At 39.2% G+C, this 14,313-nt stretch overlaps 6 protein-coding genes across 7 annotated transcripts; 3 read left to right on the top strand and 3 right to left on the bottom strand.

Annotated features, from left to right (window-relative positions):
• The first annotated feature begins 6 nt into the window (after positions 1-6).
• Positions 7-1,598, top strand: LOC104813660 (indole glucosinolate O-methyltransferase 4-like). Its single transcript, XM_010541345.1, has 4 exons — positions 7-472; positions 716-1,029; positions 1,106-1,170; positions 1,248-1,598. Exons 1-4 carry the CDS (start codon positions 45-47, stop codon positions 1,554-1,556), a joined length of 1,116 nt encoding a protein of 371 aa, XP_010539647.1. The 5' UTR covers positions 7-44; the 3' UTR covers positions 1,557-1,598.
• A 1,238-nt stretch (positions 1,599-2,836) lies between these two features.
• On the top strand, positions 2,837-5,755 carry LOC104813658 (PAP-specific phosphatase HAL2-like). Of its 2 annotated transcripts, none has more exons than XM_010541343.2 (4): positions 2,837-3,090; positions 3,921-4,602; positions 4,767-5,125; positions 5,419-5,755. In XM_010541343.2, the coding sequence occupies exons 1-3, from the start codon at positions 2,937-2,939 to the stop codon at positions 5,068-5,070; spliced, it is 1,140 nt and encodes a 379-aa protein (XP_010539645.1). In that variant the 5' UTR covers positions 2,837-2,936; the 3' UTR covers positions 5,071-5,125; positions 5,419-5,755. The 2 variants fall into 2 exon arrangements, with proteins under 2 accessions (XP_010539645.1, XP_010539644.1); XM_010541342.2 differs by having other exon boundaries at positions 5,433-5,710.
• LOC104813659 (acetyltransferase At1g77540) lies at positions 5,644-6,815 on the bottom strand. The gene is made up of 2 exons (XM_010541344.1): positions 6,542-6,815; positions 5,644-5,824 (listed from the first exon to the last, which is right to left on the bottom strand). Exons 1-2 carry the CDS (start codon positions 6,797-6,799, stop codon positions 5,753-5,755), a joined length of 330 nt encoding a protein of 109 aa, XP_010539646.1. The 5' UTR covers positions 6,800-6,815; the 3' UTR covers positions 5,644-5,752.
• Positions 6,816-7,034: 219 nt separating this feature from the next.
• Positions 7,035-8,892, bottom strand: LOC104813657 (V-type proton ATPase 16 kDa proteolipid subunit-like). Its single transcript, XM_010541341.2, has 3 exons — positions 8,656-8,892; positions 8,024-8,309; positions 7,035-7,358 (listed from the first exon to the last, which is right to left on the bottom strand). Exons 1-3 carry the CDS (start codon positions 8,732-8,734, stop codon positions 7,226-7,228), a joined length of 498 nt encoding a protein of 165 aa, XP_010539643.1. The 5' UTR covers positions 8,735-8,892; the 3' UTR covers positions 7,035-7,225.
• Positions 8,893-9,107: 215 nt separating this feature from the next.
• LOC104813656 (BTB/POZ domain-containing protein At1g21780) lies at positions 9,108-11,072 on the top strand. Its single transcript, XM_010541340.1, has 5 exons — positions 9,108-9,287; positions 9,386-9,531; positions 9,973-10,088; positions 10,179-10,498; positions 10,579-11,072. The coding sequence occupies exons 1-5, from the start codon at positions 9,175-9,177 to the stop codon at positions 10,862-10,864; spliced, it is 981 nt and encodes a 326-aa protein (XP_010539642.1). The 5' UTR covers positions 9,108-9,174; the 3' UTR covers positions 10,865-11,072.
• A 1,408-nt stretch (positions 11,073-12,480) lies between these two features.
• LOC104813655 lies at positions 12,481-13,784 on the bottom strand. Its single transcript, XM_010541339.2, has 2 exons — positions 13,392-13,784; positions 12,481-13,048 (listed from the first exon to the last, which is right to left on the bottom strand). The coding sequence occupies exons 1-2, from the start codon at positions 13,675-13,677 to the stop codon at positions 12,720-12,722; spliced, it is 615 nt and encodes a 204-aa protein (XP_010539641.1). The 5' UTR covers positions 13,678-13,784; the 3' UTR covers positions 12,481-12,719.
• Between the last annotated feature and the right edge of the window lie 529 nt (positions 13,785-14,313).

Below are 14,313 nucleotides of genomic sequence, written 5' to 3'. Positions count from 1 at the left end.
TTTCCCTTTGTTCTAACTTTCGAAATAAGAAAAAAAAAAAGGATATGGACAAACATTTCGATCCAAACCCTAGACCGGACGAAACCCTAAAAGAAGAAACGCGTGCGCGAGCCATAAGGATAGCAAACGCGGTGGCATTCCCAATGGCTCTGAAAGCCGCCTTCCAACTCGGAGTCATCCAAACACTCTCGGCGGCCGGTGAAGGCGCCTGGCTCTCGCCTTCCGATATCGCGCGTGCGCTTCCCACCAGACCCACTAACCCACAGGCCCCGATGTTGTTGGACCGGATGCTCCGGGTGCTCACCAGCTATGAGATAGTCAAGTGCCGTACCGGTATGGTTCAAGCCGGAGAGACAGGACCGGTTTACGCAGCTGACCCGGTTTGCCGGTTTTTTCTGAATGCCGATGGAGAATCGGGCTCACTCGAGCCATTATTCATGCTGCTCCACTGCGATGTGGTGTTCAAGGCTTGGTAATTATAATATTTTGTGAATAAAAAGTCCACCCAAAAATGAAATTCTCATAGTTTTTACATAAACCAAATTACACTATTCAGAAATATATACTTTGTATACTGCTGCTAATCATCAACACAATCACCCTTTAAAAAACAAGATATACGAAATTAATTCGCATAACTATTATATGTTACATCCCTATTAAACCTTACAGGGGAAAAAATATTATATCATTGGTAAACACGATATGTTGACAGGAACAATCTGAAGGATATGATACAAGACGGAAGAGATGCATTTATCTCTGCTCATGGCACGAGATTCTTTGAATACGAAGGCACGAATTATGAAGGCTTCGGCGAACTGTTTAACCGGGCTATGTCCGAATCCACTGTCATGAACGTCAAGAACGTTCTAGAAGTTTATCGCGGATTCGAAGATGTAAATGTGTTGGTGGATGTCGGAGGAGGAATCGGTACCGGTTTGGCCATCATTATTTCAAAGTATTCGAAGATCAAGGGGATTAATTTCGACTTAGCCGGTGTTTTAGCCAACGCTCCCCCTCATCCTGGTATGAATCGTGATATCTTTTTCATTGAAAATGGCCTCATGCCCTATAACTAGTGACCGAACATCATTTGTTCTAGGGGTTGAGCATGTGGTGGGAGATATGTTTGTAGATATTCCCAAAGGAGATGCCATCTTCATGAACGTAAGTTTTACCTTCTAATTCGAACAACAAATGACCCACACATATATTTATCTTGGATTAAATGAATATTAATGCAGCGCATACTTCATAGTTGGACCGACGAAGATTGTTTGAAGATTCTTGAAAACTGTCGGAAAGCGCTCACCGATACGGGCAAAGTGATAATGATGGAACTGGTCAGTCCGGACCGGCCGGGACGAGACGTCTACTCGAACATTATACTCGACTACGACATGCTGATGTTGTCGCAATGCTCGGGAGCCAAAGAGAGGACAAAAGCCGAGTTTGAAGAGTTAGCCTTCGGTTCAGGTTTCATCCATTGCGAGTTCGTGTGTTGTTCTTCTCCTTATTGGGTTATTGAATTTCGTAAAGAAGCAAACGCTTGAATGTTAGCATTATTTTCTTTGAATAACACAAAGTATTTTGGTGGGAATTAAATGGAAATAATGTATTACATTCGAATATATATATATATATTCCTATAATTTTTATTTGATTTAGACGCTTTTATTATTAAAGGAAACCTATTGTGTATAACTTTATATTTGGACCTCACCACTCACCGGCACATCTGATTTACACCACTCGACCCGACTATACTTTCTTTTTTCAATAATATCATAAATGGAAATACTTTTTTCACCCATAAATAAATTTAAATTCATTTATATTATATTTATCATAATGACTTTATTATTGACACATATATAGAAGAATCCATCGTACAAAAACAAAACATGAAAGGCGGACATTTATTAGGTCAATAAAACTAATGAACAAGTGAATTTATTAAATTGTATATTCACATTAAGTTAATTAAGATGATACAAGAGTATGCCTCGCTTATATACCGACAGGCTACAGCGATGTATGTTATCTCGATGTGCGCATGCATGATCACGATGAACATTGCCTCTTTCTCGTCCAAGTACTTTTGAACTGTTCAACACAATTATTTTATCTTATTTATATAATTATAAGCTAAGACACCGACCATGTACGTGTTTTATAATTATAATCCATTTCTTATATATATATATATATATATATGAGTATGTAATTTGTTTTTCGACACATTTTTCCTTTATTTATTTTTTACTTGTATTTCCCCCACTACCTATAAATATATATATCACCTAATGGCTAATAGAGATGTCTATATTGAAATATATGAATACATTTAACCATAAATATAGATAAACATAACACATTTCATTATTTATTAATTATTAACTTATACCTATGATCCCCTTGTTTTATATATAAGATGTAGCTTTAGTGATTATGAAAAATAACTTTGTTTTAAAAAACAAATATGAGAGTGTTAAAAGAAAAGAAAAAAAATGCCAGTATGTGAATTATTTTTTTAACACATTTTTTGCTCATTGTTTATTTGTATTCCCCTCGCTATATATACACATCTATATTGAAATCTAAGAAAATATTGAACACTAATAAATATAACTAATCATAACATAACCTATTATTTAGAATTAATTTATAATTTTTTTTTCTCAAAGTTATATAGTACTACCATATGAATTTAATTTAAAACAGAAAAGTAACATGCATTAGATAAAACTATTTTATAATATTCATAAAAAGAACTATTTTATAATAATAAATATTAAAATGATATTTTGCATAAAGTTGGGAAATGGGAAGAAGGATTGCTCGGGGGACCTGTGGAGGAGGGCATGTGAAGAAAAGCGGAGAGAGCGTTTGAAATTTCGTCCGTCGAGTCCCCGAGGAAAATCTTGTCGGCGATGGCGGCGCAGAAGGAGCTCGACACGGCGGTGCGTGTGGTTCACCTCACTTCCTCTCTCTGCCGGCGAGTCCAGGAGAAGCTCCTCCTCCCATCCGAAAACGGCGGCGTTCACGTCGAGTCCAAGGACGATGATTCCCCCGTCACCGTCGCAGGTTGCCCTGTCTGAATTTCGCCGTTCCTTCCTGGATTTTGACATCCTAGTCCGTCTGTCGCATCGGCTATTTGGATAATACGTTTAATTTTGGGTTTCGTTTTTCCTGTTCTGGCATTTTCTGTTTGTGCATGATTTTCAGCGAATATAGATATGTTTGATTTCTGAGAATGATTTAGTAGATTTTAGATATCTCACCCCATCAGCAATTTTTGGGGAAGACATAGATTGTTCATACAAGTTGCGTAAATTGTGTCATTGTGTTCGGCAAGTTCGATATTGAAGATAATCTTGTTTGGGTTTCTTTTACATTCATATCCTCCTCAGTAGCAAGTGTCTTTGATAACATCCATATTATTGTCACGATTGAATGTTGTTGAATGATAATGTATACATCGCGGTGCATTTCAGCCCTGAATATTTGACATCTAGGTTTATGTGCACCACTGAGTTTGCATTTGCCTCCTATCACTTTTGTGTTGAATTCCTTGTTTTTGGAGAGAATATTACCAGTGACATTTTAATGGCGTAACCCTGACAATATCTTTCGCCAAGCTTCTTAGCCATTCATTGGCTTTTCTCTTTCCTCTTTGCGATAACCATGGTAGCATGGCGTCCTCTCGATGTTCATGGCCGCAACGCAAATAGTGTGTGATAATTGGCAGAAGATTCAATTCATGTGTTTTGTGCTTACAATGTTTTTAATATAGAAAACTCAGAGTTATGTATGAGCTGATCGTTCTGCACTGAAGAGATGGATACTCAGGAATAATACGTATTGTTTGTTGTCTGGCATACGTGCATAAGCCCACTAACCTTGTTGGTTTACAGATTGGAGTGTTCAAGCGGTTGTCAGTTGGGTGTTATCGGAAGTGTTTGGGGTTGGTAATGTTTCAATCGTTGCCGAGGAAGACACCAAGGCTCTCTCTGAGGTTGATTCATCTGGTCTGTTGGCTTCTGTCTTGAACACGGTAAATGAATCCTTGGCTGAAGCCCCAAAATATGGCCTTCCAAAGCCGGATAAACCTCTCGGCCCCTCTGAAATCCTCGAGGCCATTGGCCGATGCAACTCAACTGGAGGCCCTGGAGGAAGGCACTGGGTACTTGATCCTGTTGATGGAACATTAGGGTTTGTCCGTGGGGATCAGTATGCTGTAGCGTTGGCTTTGATAGAGGATGGAAAGGTTGTTCTAGGAGTACTAGGATGTCCTAATTATCCAACGAAGAAAGAGTGCCTAACCAATGGCTGCCGTCAAATCATGTCAAAAATGCCGGGATCAGTTTCAGATGGGTCACAGAAAGGATGTGTCATGTACGCGAAGAGAGGGAGTGGTCAGGCATGGATGCAGCCATTACTTGGTGGAGGGCAAGAGCTACGTTTTCCAAACTCTGGAAGACTGCTTAAAGTTTCGTCAGTTGATGATCCAACTCTGGCAACCGTTTGTGAACCAGTGGAGAGAGCAAACACGAACCACTTGTTCACGGCTGGGCTTACTGACAGCATGGGGGTTAAGTGTGTTATGTTCTTTTTTGTTGTTGTTGTGTGTTATGTTCTTTTCAAGTCTATAGTTCAAATATACATCCAGCTTGAATTATAGATAAGTGGATGGCGCTTTTCTTGATTGAATACTTCCCATTGACCATCTTCTGATATGACCGTAAATTCTTGCTCTGCAGAAAGCAACCTTTGCGAGTGTATAGCATGGTAAAATATGCAGCCATTGCATGTGGGGATGCCGAGATATTTATGAAGTTTGCTCATTTGGGATACAAGGAGAAGATATGGGATCATGCAGCTGGAGTTGTGATTGTGGAAGAGGCGGGAGGTGTGGTGACTGATGCAGGAGGGAGGCCGATAGACTTCTCGAGAGGAGTTTACTTGGAAGGTCTTGATCGAGGAATCGTCGCATGTTCCGGACGAGCTCTGCATGACAAAATTATCGGTGCTGTTTACGCCAGTTGGGACTCTTCCAATCTCTGAAAGTTCCATCTTCACTGGTGCAACGCAGGCGCAACAGAGCCATGTTTAAAGCATGGTAATAACACCTTATCCTCCTCAAAACATTATCCACTAACTCATTATTGGTCTTGAAGGCAATGAAACTAAGATTGCAAATAGGTAGAATTCCACTCTTGGAATATGGTGGATTCGATCAGTAGGTCCAACATATCGTTTTCCGCGGTGTTTTCATATAACATCAAATGCTAGTTATCCGATTATCGTATCTTGATAGGGGGTTTATCCAATCTTTACATGTGATAGCTTCAGATTTCAATAGGAACACTGTGGCTGCGTAATCTTAGTTGCTCGGAAATGGTAACGTTTCAGAAAAACAATGGCAGGGGCGAAGAAAGGAACTCGAGGAATAGGAATACGCACACGATGGAACTTGGTTTTACTGCTGAGGAGGATGAAGCCGGGGGGGAACCGTAGCTTACAAAAACAAAAATAACAAGGGTGTGATACCCTTTTTGAGATTTTGATACTCTTGAGCTTTTCGTTATGTTGGCATGTCTTTAGAATATAGTTGTGGACTAATTTGAATGCACGATAAAAACTTAGGGGCGGGCATATGTTATTTGATTATGTCTTGTAATACAAGGAAAGATGTGTTTTGTAACACGGGGCCCTTCTAACACAAGGAAAGATCGGGTTTTGATTTTCACATGCTGGATTTGACATCCTCGGAGCTCACCAGATGCTTCCATGTCGGGTTCCGTGGAAGAAATGTGTCCTGCCATCGCCAAACAACAGAAAGAGACATATATCAGGAGGCGATATGAACATGTTTTGTTGTTCTGATTAGGGATGGGCATTTCGGTAATTTGGATCCGAACTGAAATGATGCAATTTCTACTGTTCCTGACCCAAACCTGTCACGGAAAATAACCGACTTGGCTCGTATCTATTTCAGTGTAAACCACCGAAAAAAAAAATTCAATTTTAACCCACTTTTCGGTTGGAAAAGTCCGAAATACCCTTTTCGTTTTATTTTTTGCGAACTTGTTACGACTAACATATAACTGATATACAACTAAAAGAGATATTTTTTTGCCACTTTTTTTAAATCAATTGTAACTATATTTAGATTTAATTACGAAGTCGTAATAACGAAGTTGTTTTCGAACGGATAAATATCGTAATTTATTAAGGATAATTTTGTCTTTTCACAAGAAAAAAAATGTGTTATGTTTTTGGTGGTGTACAGTTGAATAGATGGGAGCCAATAAGTTATTTGGGTAAAAAAACCAACCTATCAACACCGAATAAAACGAATTTGTGTGTAGATTTTAAGAGTCTGAGTATACCATTTCTAAATCCACCCCTGGTTCTAAATTTCTAACGATTCGAATTCAGCCACTATGAACATCAATTTCCGCAGATTTTCCTTCATATTCCTTCGAATCCGAATTGGATCGTTTCCTATCGGAGGAAGAGAGAGAGAACGTACAGAGACGTAAGAGCAGGAGGGGACGATGGTGAAGGCGTGAGAGGAGGCGTGTTCGAAGGCGGCGACGCAGAGGAGAGAAGCCAAACCTAAACCTCGTTTAGAGGAAGGAACGAAGGTGTGGATCAGATCCATCACTTTGCCTCTAACAACGTACTCTATGTAGGCCTCTTCATCCTCCGTCTCGAACCTCCGCCGATTCTCGTTCCACACTATTTTCGGCACCTCCTTCTTCTCTCCTGATCCCCTCGCCTCCGCCATGATTCTGATCTCTCCCACTCTCTCCTCTCTGCTTTTATTCACTTTCTTAATCGATATGGTCAACGGTCAACGGTTGATTTTGTCATTATGGGTTAACGGGCCCATATCGGCCCATTATAGGCCCTTGTCTCAGCAGTGCAATGCAGTTACCGGAGATCGTGGATTCACTCGAACATGTCGAGGACAGAAACCCGAGTGTGTAAACTCGAATAAGCAAATGGATCAACTTGAAGGGTGGTGGTAAAAGATCAGATCTGAATCCTTAATCTAACAATGGTTTCTTTCTGTTTATTCATCAAACCTCAACTCCAAAAGGGTAAAAGATACATAAAATACAATGAGTACGCCAAAACATGAACAAATTCCGGTGGAAAACAAATGCTTGGATGATCAGGAATGCGACAATAAGCAAATAGATTTGATTCATCAGTCGGCACGGGATTGTCCAGCTCGGGATGAGAGGATGATACCGACGATGAGACCGTAGAGGGCAAGAGCTTCGGCAAAGATCAGGATAAGAATCATTCCCACAAAGAGCTTCGGTTGCTGAGCGTTTGCCCTGAAACAGGAACAAAATACACATGAAAACAAATCATAACAGACTCTACACACCAAAGCCCTAATGCATCTCCATGAATCCGCAAGACCAAGCCATGAGTCATGACCAGAGCTGTAGTGCATCACACAAGTACCACCTCTTTCATCTTTTGCTTTCTTCTGTACGACCTCTTTCTCGCCAAATGGTTAGATAATGTGGGTTTAGAAAGTGATTTTGGGTGAAGTTTGCAGAAACAAATCAAATTCGGTTAAGCTCAAGCAAATAAACAAAATAGCCAAAGATATAACCGGAACAGCATAATAAGGCCAGTACTAGGACAAATCTAGAAGGCGAAACAAAGTGGAAATCACCAACTCTGAGATCACACCTTGCAACCACAAAACTCAATAACTTAGGACCGAATTTTTCTTAGGTTCAAATTCGATAAATAGTTGGGGTAGCTGTTAAATGTAAGAACTTTTCATCTCTATGAATACTGCCATGCAATAACTTGCAAGAGGGTCGGGTCCACTCGGAGCATATCGCACTAATCATATCCTAATAACGGTAATCATTGATATACCCTATTTTGCTACACATATTTACTCGACCAAAGAGAGGAAACAACAGAATGTGTCGCATGTATCCTAGTACCAATGAAAGATTTTATCAAGATAGGGTGTTACCTGACACCAGCATCGCCGACGATCCCAATGGCCATCCCAGCAGAAAGGCCAGCGAGTCCACAAGCAAGACCCGATGATAAATGGGCATAACCATCAAAGAGATAGTATGACTTGGCTTTCGGGTTGATTCCAGTACTGATGATAACAGCTATAATTAACCCATATATCCCCAAAACTCCAGCCATAACCACTGGAACTATGGACTTCATGACAAGCTCCGGCCTCATCACACCCATGGATGCCACCCCAACCCCACTCTTTGCTGTCCCATATGCAGCACCCATGCCTGCCACCATCCGAATACACTCGAATCAAACACGAATACTGACGTCCATGTCCATAATACATAAGTTAGCAGAATATATATACACCATATCAATCCACTACAGTCGCAATAACGGATGAAGATATTACCCAGTGATAGCATCAAGCATCTCGAATTTTCCAATTACGGTAAATCCATCGAAGTATCGGAAGGATTTCGCACTACGCATCCGATTAATCCTAATCGTTTCAGATTTCACAACCGCAACATACAACAATCCGAAAATATCCAGTGTTTTATCGACGAAAAATGATGAATTTTGGTTCAGACAAAATCAAAAGCGGAGAGACAGATGATCAAGCATTACATGAGAAGACGAGGGCGGCCGCTGCTCCAAGGAAACCGAAGAAAGGAGCAGTCTCGTCGCCGCTGAAACCCGAAGCCATGGCGCTTGCAACTCCTTGTTTGGATGCGAGGCTACACGGTGCGGTGATCCGAATAACGGTATCCTTCGCCTGGATTAGGATCTCTGTTTTTCCTTCGAAGGTTGATCGGATCCGGGAAACGAGTAGATGATGATGGAGAGAACCGGCTGATTCAGGATTGATCTGTACGTTTACTAAAATACCCCCGTGATCGACTTGGATTGAATTGTAATTATCGCCAACAAGAGGGGTATAAGTACAGTGTAGCAGGAGCGTAAATAATTCTCAATGGCTTTCTGGCTCATCTGGACCGTACACGTGGCAAATGAAGACGCCTACTTTTTTGTATTTTCTGTTGGTTTTCTACTTGCTTCTGGGCACAAGTTGTGTGTTCAGACAAAAGAGTCAAAAGTCTTCGACGCCATTGTCGTCCAAGTTCAAAGAGCATAGAGAGAGAGAGAATGGGGGATACGAAGGTGGAGACAATCTCAAGGTTAGCGCAATGGAGGATCGAGAGCTTTGGGCCGTGTTCTTACAAGAAGTCGGATCCTTTCAAGGTCGGAATCTGGAACTGGTAAACGCTTAGGGTTTACTTCTTTTGCCGGAAAATTTTCTTCTGGATTTTGTCGGATTCTGATTTTAGTTACCCTGTGGTTTTCTTATGGATCGAAGGCATCTGTCCATAGAGAAGAATCGCTACTTATACGTACGGCTATTCCCAGAACCTTCTCGAGTATCCAAGGAGCAACCTCCCGTTGCTAGATTCATTCTTCGTGTCTCTAATGTCGGCCCCAATCGAAAATTCTACATCTCTCCTGGTACGCGGTCTGAAAGTTCCGATTTTTATTGTCAGATAAATTAGGGTTTGCCGAAGCAAAAAAAAACGTTTGTTAATTATGCGTATGATCAAGGTGGTTTTAATGCTCCGTACGTTAATTAGCTTCTTACTGTGTGATTGATGTAATGGCAGATTCTGTGGCATCTTATGGTTGAAAGTAGTTTCATTTCCATATGATTGTTCTTACATTATTAGATCGAAGATATAGATTCAGTTCTGTATTGTATGGTTTGGTTAGACCTTCCTGCCTGGTAATTTCACAGTTCTAGTGATACAGATTGCTAGCGGTTTAATCCCTCTTCCTTATTGTTTAGGGTTTCATGTGGGAAATTCGATATATATACACACACATATATGTGTGTGTGTAACTGTGTATGTAACTGAGATGTGTGTAATATATGTTATTGTACCTGTGGTGCAGTTCATGAAAGACTGCTCCGCACATCTGAAGACTTTGTGTGGCCGGTTGACTCGAACTTCCTCGGTCGGTTCATCATCGATGTCGAGTTTCTTGATCTCAGATTATGCCCTTTGAATGTGAGTTCCAAAACACGTAATCAACCTCTCTATCTAGCATTAACAACAAAACCCACATGACAATTTGAAATGCTTGGAATCGAAACCCAGGGCGGTGAGGCTAGTCCCGTGTGGCCAAATGACGCGATGATGCAATCCGTCTCGACAAAGAGCACGCTCCAAAGCTTGTCCCGGATGCTTAAAGAGGGCATCCTATCCGATGTCACCATCCACACTTCCGATGGCACGCTCTCGGCCCACAAGGCGATTCTTTCGGCTAGCTCAACCGTCTTCAGGAGCATGTTCCACCATGACCTCAAGGAGAAAGAGTCATCCACCATCCACATCGAAGACATGTCCCGAGAATCTTGCATGGCTCTTCTCAGTTACCTCTACGGTAACATTGCTCAAGAAGACTTCTGGAAGCACAGGTCAGCAGGGGTGGTCATTTCAGTTATTTCGGTTTCAGAAAAACTATAACCATTCGATTTTGGATATTAAACCCTTACAGGTTGGCGCTTCTCGGGGCAGCAAACAAGTACGATATCGTGGATTTGAAAGAGGCATGCGAGGAGAGTTTAATGGAAGATATAAACTCGGGGAATGTCCTCGAGAGGTTACAAGAGGCGTGGCTTTATCAGCTCGAGAAGCTGAAGAAAGGGTGCTTGATGTATCTGTTCGATTTCGGGAAGATATACGATGTCAGAGACGAAATCAGCGCCTTCTTCAAGAACGCCGACCGCGAACTTATGCTCGAAATGTTTCAGGAAGTGTTAACTGTCTGGAAACCTGTCTGAAAAAAGGGCTTAGCCGATTTCCTTCGGTCATTTGTTTTATTGTTCGCTCTCTGTATTTGTATAGCCATCCTTCTCTATTACTATTTTTTTTGTTTTGGCTCGTGATTGTGCTCGTGTGTACATTGTCACGGTTCTTACATGTGCTTATGGTCTTTGTCCTATTTTGAGGGTTGGTTCAATCCTCTCTAAATGGGCCGGTTCACGAAAATGGGCCTTAACCAGATGTGAGCTTGGCCCAATAATAAGAGATTACCCATCTTCCATATATAGAGTGAAAGAGCCCAGTATCCATCTCATTGTGCATCACATCCACATATACACACCGTTTTCGTATACAAAAAATATAAAACCAAATAACAAAATCTTGGATATGGTAAATCTATCTATCTATCACAAAATAGTCGTCACATGCATGTGGCTTTAACTTTCTATCCAGAAAATATGATGTGGACTTCCAACTACTCTAATTGCAACATCTTTTAAAAATTTGTTTCATATATATATATATATATGTATATATATATATATATATATGAAATAATGGCAAAGGCTATAATAAACAAACAACCCTTTTGATCAACAGTCTTTATCTCGATGATAAATTTTTTTTCTTCTCTTTTCCGCAAAAGATAGGATTTTGGATCAATTATAAATGGCCATTTTATCTAACCTTGATTTGTTTTATAAAATCTTATATATTCTGTTGCTTGTTAGGTACACATAAATCTAATTAGTGGTGGTCCATTTGAAAATGATCATATGGTTAAGAAGTAAATGGTGTCCCCTAATTAAACTATAGGACTATATGTAATATAGCAAGATTTATCAGAAGTTTTGTAATATGTCGATTTATGATATTTATTGGTTTAGTCCAATCTTTTTTTTTAAAAAAAAATATTCATATATAGAAAAGACGTTGCTTTTCTACTTTCCTTGCAGATGAAAAAGGAAAAAGCTTCTATGTGGTCAATCTCAATAAGATGTTGAATTAGTCAATATATATGTGTGTGTGTGTGTATGCATCTTGTCAACATTTTAGTGGGACCAAAGAACTACCCATCCATACGACCACATTCTATACGAAAGCATGCATTAAATTCTATATCCAATCGAGACTTTGTTATAAATGATCACATTTGAAAGATCTAAATTATAGAAGATTGATATATTTGGATACGTAGATAAAATCTTAGAGAAATATTTGCAAAATCTATTTAAAAAAAAAGGTTAATAATATAATCCAAGGGAGAGAGAGAGAAGAGAGAGACAACTAAAGGACAAGTTATGGCATGCGCTATACAAACAAAGGCTTATGGGTCTTTCACAAGTTTTTTTGGTCCCTCTCCTTCGGCTCCATTGTTTCCCACTTATGTGTACAGCCTAACATGCATACATTAGACCTTGCCCTTGTAGTATACTATACATACATATATACATATACATATACATATACATACATATATATATATATATATATATGTATATAAGAAAAAGAAGAGAGGAAACATTGCAAGAATCCCAAGACTTTATTTTAAAGCAGATGTCACTGTGTTTCCCTCACCCTTTCGCTTTTCCTTTTGCTTTTCTTTTTATTGTTGAAAGCTTTCCTTTTGAAATATGGTAAAGGCTATATTGACCCTTCTATCTTTCAACTATACATATTTAGCTTTATCAGACCACATGCATTATGCATACAAAGAGATATGATTCTCTTGTCCCTTTCTTTACATTTTCATTATATATATATATATGTATATAATCAACACAATCCCGAGTTTCAGTTGTTGATAAGATAAACACCGAGAGAGAGAGAGAGAGAGAGAAATAATTGAAAACCAATCTTAAGGGAAGTTTATTACTTTTTGGTTTTCCTCCTTGTTAAGGTCCTCGCCACCCAACCTAGTTTTCTCACCTTGACTCCCTCCACCTTGGACGCCACGTGGCAAGAAGTGGACCCTCTGAGCCTGATGAGGTGGAAGAGGTGGCCAATCCTCTTGCGCCACCTCAGCGATGACCTGGCCTTGTGATGCTCAATCACACTCTTGCTTGTATCCTCCATCAATGGATGGTGTTGGTGCTTATTCCATGACTTGTTGTTGATGTTTTCAAGAGAGGCTTTAGACACTGTGTTCTTCTCCCATGACGCGTTCCCATTGTCTTCGAATTTTATTGAAATAAATGAATCTATAACCAAAAATAAAAATATGATGTCAATATTGAATACAACATTTAAAATTTTTTATAATCATCCCTCCAAATTAATGATAATTAATATGGGTTACAAGATATAGCACCCCAACCCCAAAACTGCATCATGCATATTTATAGATTAATTAGGACCAAGACTGGAATTCACTGTCTACACATTTCATCAAATTATGCACACGTCTTAGCAAAAATAAAAACACACGCACACACAATAGAATATACGTGATTTATATATATCAATATAATATGTTATAGAGTTTACTATTATAATATATATACATATGATGGGTATATATATGTATGTGAATATTCATGATACCTTCCTGGCTGGTAGAGGTGTCTAGGTCGCCGGAAAGATCGAATTTCCGGTGACGGAGATCGAGAAGGTTGAGGAAAGAACCAAAGGCGAAGATCTTTGGGAGTCGGAGATTGTTGCTTCCTCTTGCAGAGGATGATGACGAAGAAGATGAAGCCGAAGAGTGCTTCTTTTGCTTCGATGCCAACACAAGAAGCCTCTCGTTCAGACAAAGCGGGCATACCCCTACATGGATCTCTTTTGGGTGGAAACAGCAGTATGCCGAGTGTTCTTCTCTGTTCATGTTCATGACCTCCTCTGAGAGAGAGAGAGAGAAAGAGAGAGAGAGAGAGAGAGAGAGAGAGAGAGAGAGAGAGAGAGAGAGAGAATGTTGAAAGATAGCGAGGAGGATGGGTTTGGTAGAGGTGAAATGGGTTTATTCTTGAAAAAATAAAACTGAAAATGAACACACGCACACACATCTAGGATCTAACACTTTCTATATTTTTTCTTCTAAAACCAATAATTAATGTATATATAATTACTTTTTAAAGATTATTTTGTACTACTAAATAAATGTCCTTTTAGATTTTTTTTAAGAAAATTTCTAATTTTAACCTTAATTAAAAATATCCAACTAATATAGTATTAATGAGAATGTGATTTAATGAGGGTATATATAAATTTTTTTTTATATTTGTTTAAAAAATTGTGAAAATTTTTTAAAACGACTATTATTTAAAAACAGAGGAAGTATACAATTAGAGCATTTAGAATGAAGATATTTTTCTTGATCTTTCAATAAATAGCTACATCAAGAATTGCTATCATTGGATACCAATATACAAATGGGTATATATATATATACATACATACACACACACACACACATATATATATATATATATATATATATATATATATATATATAGAGGGGGGGGAGAGG

The sequence above is a fragment of the Tarenaya hassleriana genome, unplaced genomic scaffold, assembly GCF_000463585.1.
Source record: "Tarenaya hassleriana unplaced genomic scaffold, ASM46358v1 Cleome20, whole genome shotgun sequence".
Taxonomy (NCBI): Eukaryota; Viridiplantae; Streptophyta; class Magnoliopsida; order Brassicales; family Cleomaceae; genus Tarenaya; species Tarenaya hassleriana.
This window is presented reverse-complemented; position numbering and strand designations above follow the sequence as displayed.

Coding starts and splice junctions, on each gene's coding strand:
- LOC104813655 (XM_010541339.2), bottom strand. CDS start 13,677: ATGAACATGAACAGAGAAGAACACTCGGCATACTGCTGTTTCCACCCA. Junction 13,049..13,391: donor CACCTCTACCAGCCAGGAAG/GTATCATGAATA, acceptor TTTTGGTTATAG/ATTCATTTATTTCAATAAAA.
- LOC104813660 (XM_010541345.1), top strand. CDS start 45: ATGGACAAACATTTCGATCCAAACCCTAGACCGGACGAAACCCTAAAA. Junction 1,030..1,105: donor CAACGCTCCCCCTCATCCTG/GTATGAATCGTG, acceptor CATTTGTTCTAG/GGGTTGAGCATGTGGTGGGA. Junction 1,171..1,247: donor GAGATGCCATCTTCATGAAC/GTAAGTTTTACC, acceptor ATATTAATGCAG/CGCATACTTCATAGTTGGAC.
- LOC104813658 (XM_010541343.2), top strand. CDS start 2,937: ATGGCGGCGCAGAAGGAGCTCGACACGGCGGTGCGTGTGGTTCACCTC. Junction 3,091..3,920: donor TTCCCCCGTCACCGTCGCAG/GTTGCCCTGTCT, acceptor GTTGGTTTACAG/ATTGGAGTGTTCAAGCGGTT. Junction 4,603..4,766: donor ACTGACAGCATGGGGGTTAA/GTGTGTTATGTT, acceptor CTTGCTCTGCAG/AAAGCAACCTTTGCGAGTGT.
- LOC104813656 (XM_010541340.1), top strand. CDS start 9,175: ATGGGGGATACGAAGGTGGAGACAATCTCAAGGTTAGCGCAATGGAGG. Junction 9,532..9,972: donor AAAATTCTACATCTCTCCTG/GTACGCGGTCTG, acceptor CCTGTGGTGCAG/TTCATGAAAGACTGCTCCGC. Junction 10,499..10,578: donor GAAGACTTCTGGAAGCACAG/GTCAGCAGGGGT, acceptor AAACCCTTACAG/GTTGGCGCTTCTCGGGGCAG.
- LOC104813659 (XM_010541344.1), bottom strand. CDS start 6,799: ATGGCGGAGGCGAGGGGATCAGGAGAGAAGAAGGAGGTGCCGAAAATA. Junction 5,825..6,541: donor CCTCCTGCTCTTACGTCTCT/GTACGTTCTCTC, acceptor TGGCGATGGCAG/GACACATTTCTTCCACGGAA.
- LOC104813657 (XM_010541341.2), bottom strand. CDS start 8,734: ATGGCTTCGGGTTTCAGCGGCGACGAGACTGCTCCTTTCTTCGGTTTC. Junction 8,310..8,655: donor GGCCGCCCTCGTCTTCTCAT/GTAATGCTTGAT, acceptor GGATGGTGGCAG/GCATGGGTGCTGCATATGGG. Junction 7,359..8,023: donor GTCGGCGATGCTGGTGTCAG/GTAACACCCTAT, acceptor TTCCTGTTTCAG/GGCAAACGCTCAGCAACCGA.